At 41.2% G+C, this 1,650-nt stretch overlaps 1 protein-coding gene across 1 annotated transcript in view; it reads left to right on the top strand.

The window, feature by feature from the left end:
- LOC119589419 (facilitated trehalose transporter Tret1-like) overlaps nt 1-1,420 on the top strand; it is a 9,111-nt gene extending 7,691 nt beyond the window's left edge. The window contains exons 5-6 of the mRNA XM_037938027.1: nt 77-147; nt 496-1,420. Of these exons, the coding sequence (XP_037793955.1) occupies nt 77-147; nt 496-1,420 (996 nt within the window). The remainder of the gene's footprint in view (nt 1-76; nt 148-495) is intronic.
- The last annotated feature ends 230 nt before the right edge of the window (nt 1,421-1,650 follow it).

Genomic DNA, 1,650 nt, shown 5'->3' with positions numbered 1-1,650 from the left:
AGTACAATAATGATAACATATAATCACGCTTCCAGTACACTTTATATGAGGCAGATTTTGACCAAAATTCTCTCAGCCTTTATTGGAGATTTTGGCTGTCGTGCTTTTGTATATCTGCTATGGATTGATTAGATCCCTCCTCCTGATGTAATTTTCATAAAGTACTTCACTCAGACGGAAATATTCAGGGAAAGTTTAAAATGCTTTAATATTCTCTACAATCTAATAAAAAAAATTAAATGAAAGCTACATAACATTGTCATTTGCCAGAACTGACAAAGTGTAGGGAGGAATGCTGTCTGCATCAGTTTTTTCACAACATTCTGCTTTAGAACCTATAAGTCATCTTCAAGAACTGTACAAAGTCCACATTGTTACCGATAATGATAATAGTTATTGTAATTAATAATTATGGATCCCATAAGAAAAATAATGCATTTAAAGTCTTGTATACATAAATTTGCTAAAAAGACAATTTTTACTTTACTTAACCAGAGAAAAGAGCAGGGAAATTACCGCTAGTTCGGAATATCGAACTAGAAACAAAATTATAGTTGAAAAATTGATGACTGCAATATTTTTTATCCCTTGCAGACTGGTGTCGGGGTTATGCATCGGTGTGCTCGGTACAGCAGCTCAAGTGTACATCGTTGAGGTTGCCCACGAGACAGTCCGTGGTTCACTCACATGTATCACAGACCTATTCGTCGGATTGGGGTTGCTCTTTACCTACATATTGGGGATATCTGGGCTAGGCTGGAGATGGGCTGCTTTCATTCTGGGCCTGGTGACCAATGTGCCTCTAATCATTGGTCTCTCTCTGTTCCCGGACTCGCCTCGCTGGCTGGCCACGAAAGACCGAAGGGAAGATGCAAAGAAAGCACTCAAGTTCCTTCGTGGAAGTAGCTACGATGTGTCGTCAGAACTTGAAAATATCATGAGGGCTGGAAGCAGTCGCTCCAAAACAACGTTCACCGAACAGATATCCAAGCTGAAGGATCCTGTAGTATATGCACCTTTCTTAACTGGGTGTGGTGTGTTTTTCTTCTCTCAGTTATCAGGCCCTTATGTTGTGTATAGTTATACTGTACATATCTTCCAAGTGGCCAATGCAGGCCTCAGCCCCTACTTGTCAACAGTTCTTGTGGGCGTGGCGCGGGTAGCAGGTTCATGTATTGGAATCGTGGTGGTGGAACGCGCTGGGCGTCGCCCTGCCATGCTCGTAGGTGGTTTCGGGGCATCACTATCCCTCATCTGCCTCGGGCTATATTTTTTCTTACAGCGGGGCAAAGACGGAGAATCGTCTAGCGGGTGGCTGGCACTGGTGTCTATGATATCTTTCACAGTAATCCTAGGTGCTACCATCAGCCCCATTCCTTTCCTGCTATCCAGTGAACTGCTGCCCCTCTCGTTCAGGTAGTTACGATGACTGCTTCGATAAGGAGGTTTATGTCTGAAATTAAAGGGGGGTAACGAGGCATTTACTAAAAGCAATAGATAGAGTAAATTAATTATTGATGATGACAAATAAATTAATGAATTTATGAATCTGTAAACACACATTTGCATCCAAAATATATATGTATATTATGTATGCAAATGCACTTTTCTGTAAAGTGTATTTGAAAGCCCTAATCCTCTAACTAATAG

Source organism: Penaeus monodon, chromosome 25, assembly GCF_015228065.2.
Source record: "Penaeus monodon isolate SGIC_2016 chromosome 25, NSTDA_Pmon_1, whole genome shotgun sequence".
Lineage (NCBI taxonomy): Eukaryota > Metazoa > Arthropoda > Malacostraca > Decapoda > Penaeidae > Penaeus > Penaeus monodon.
Note: the sequence above shows the minus strand (reverse complement) of the source record. Positions and strands in the feature narration are given on the sequence as shown.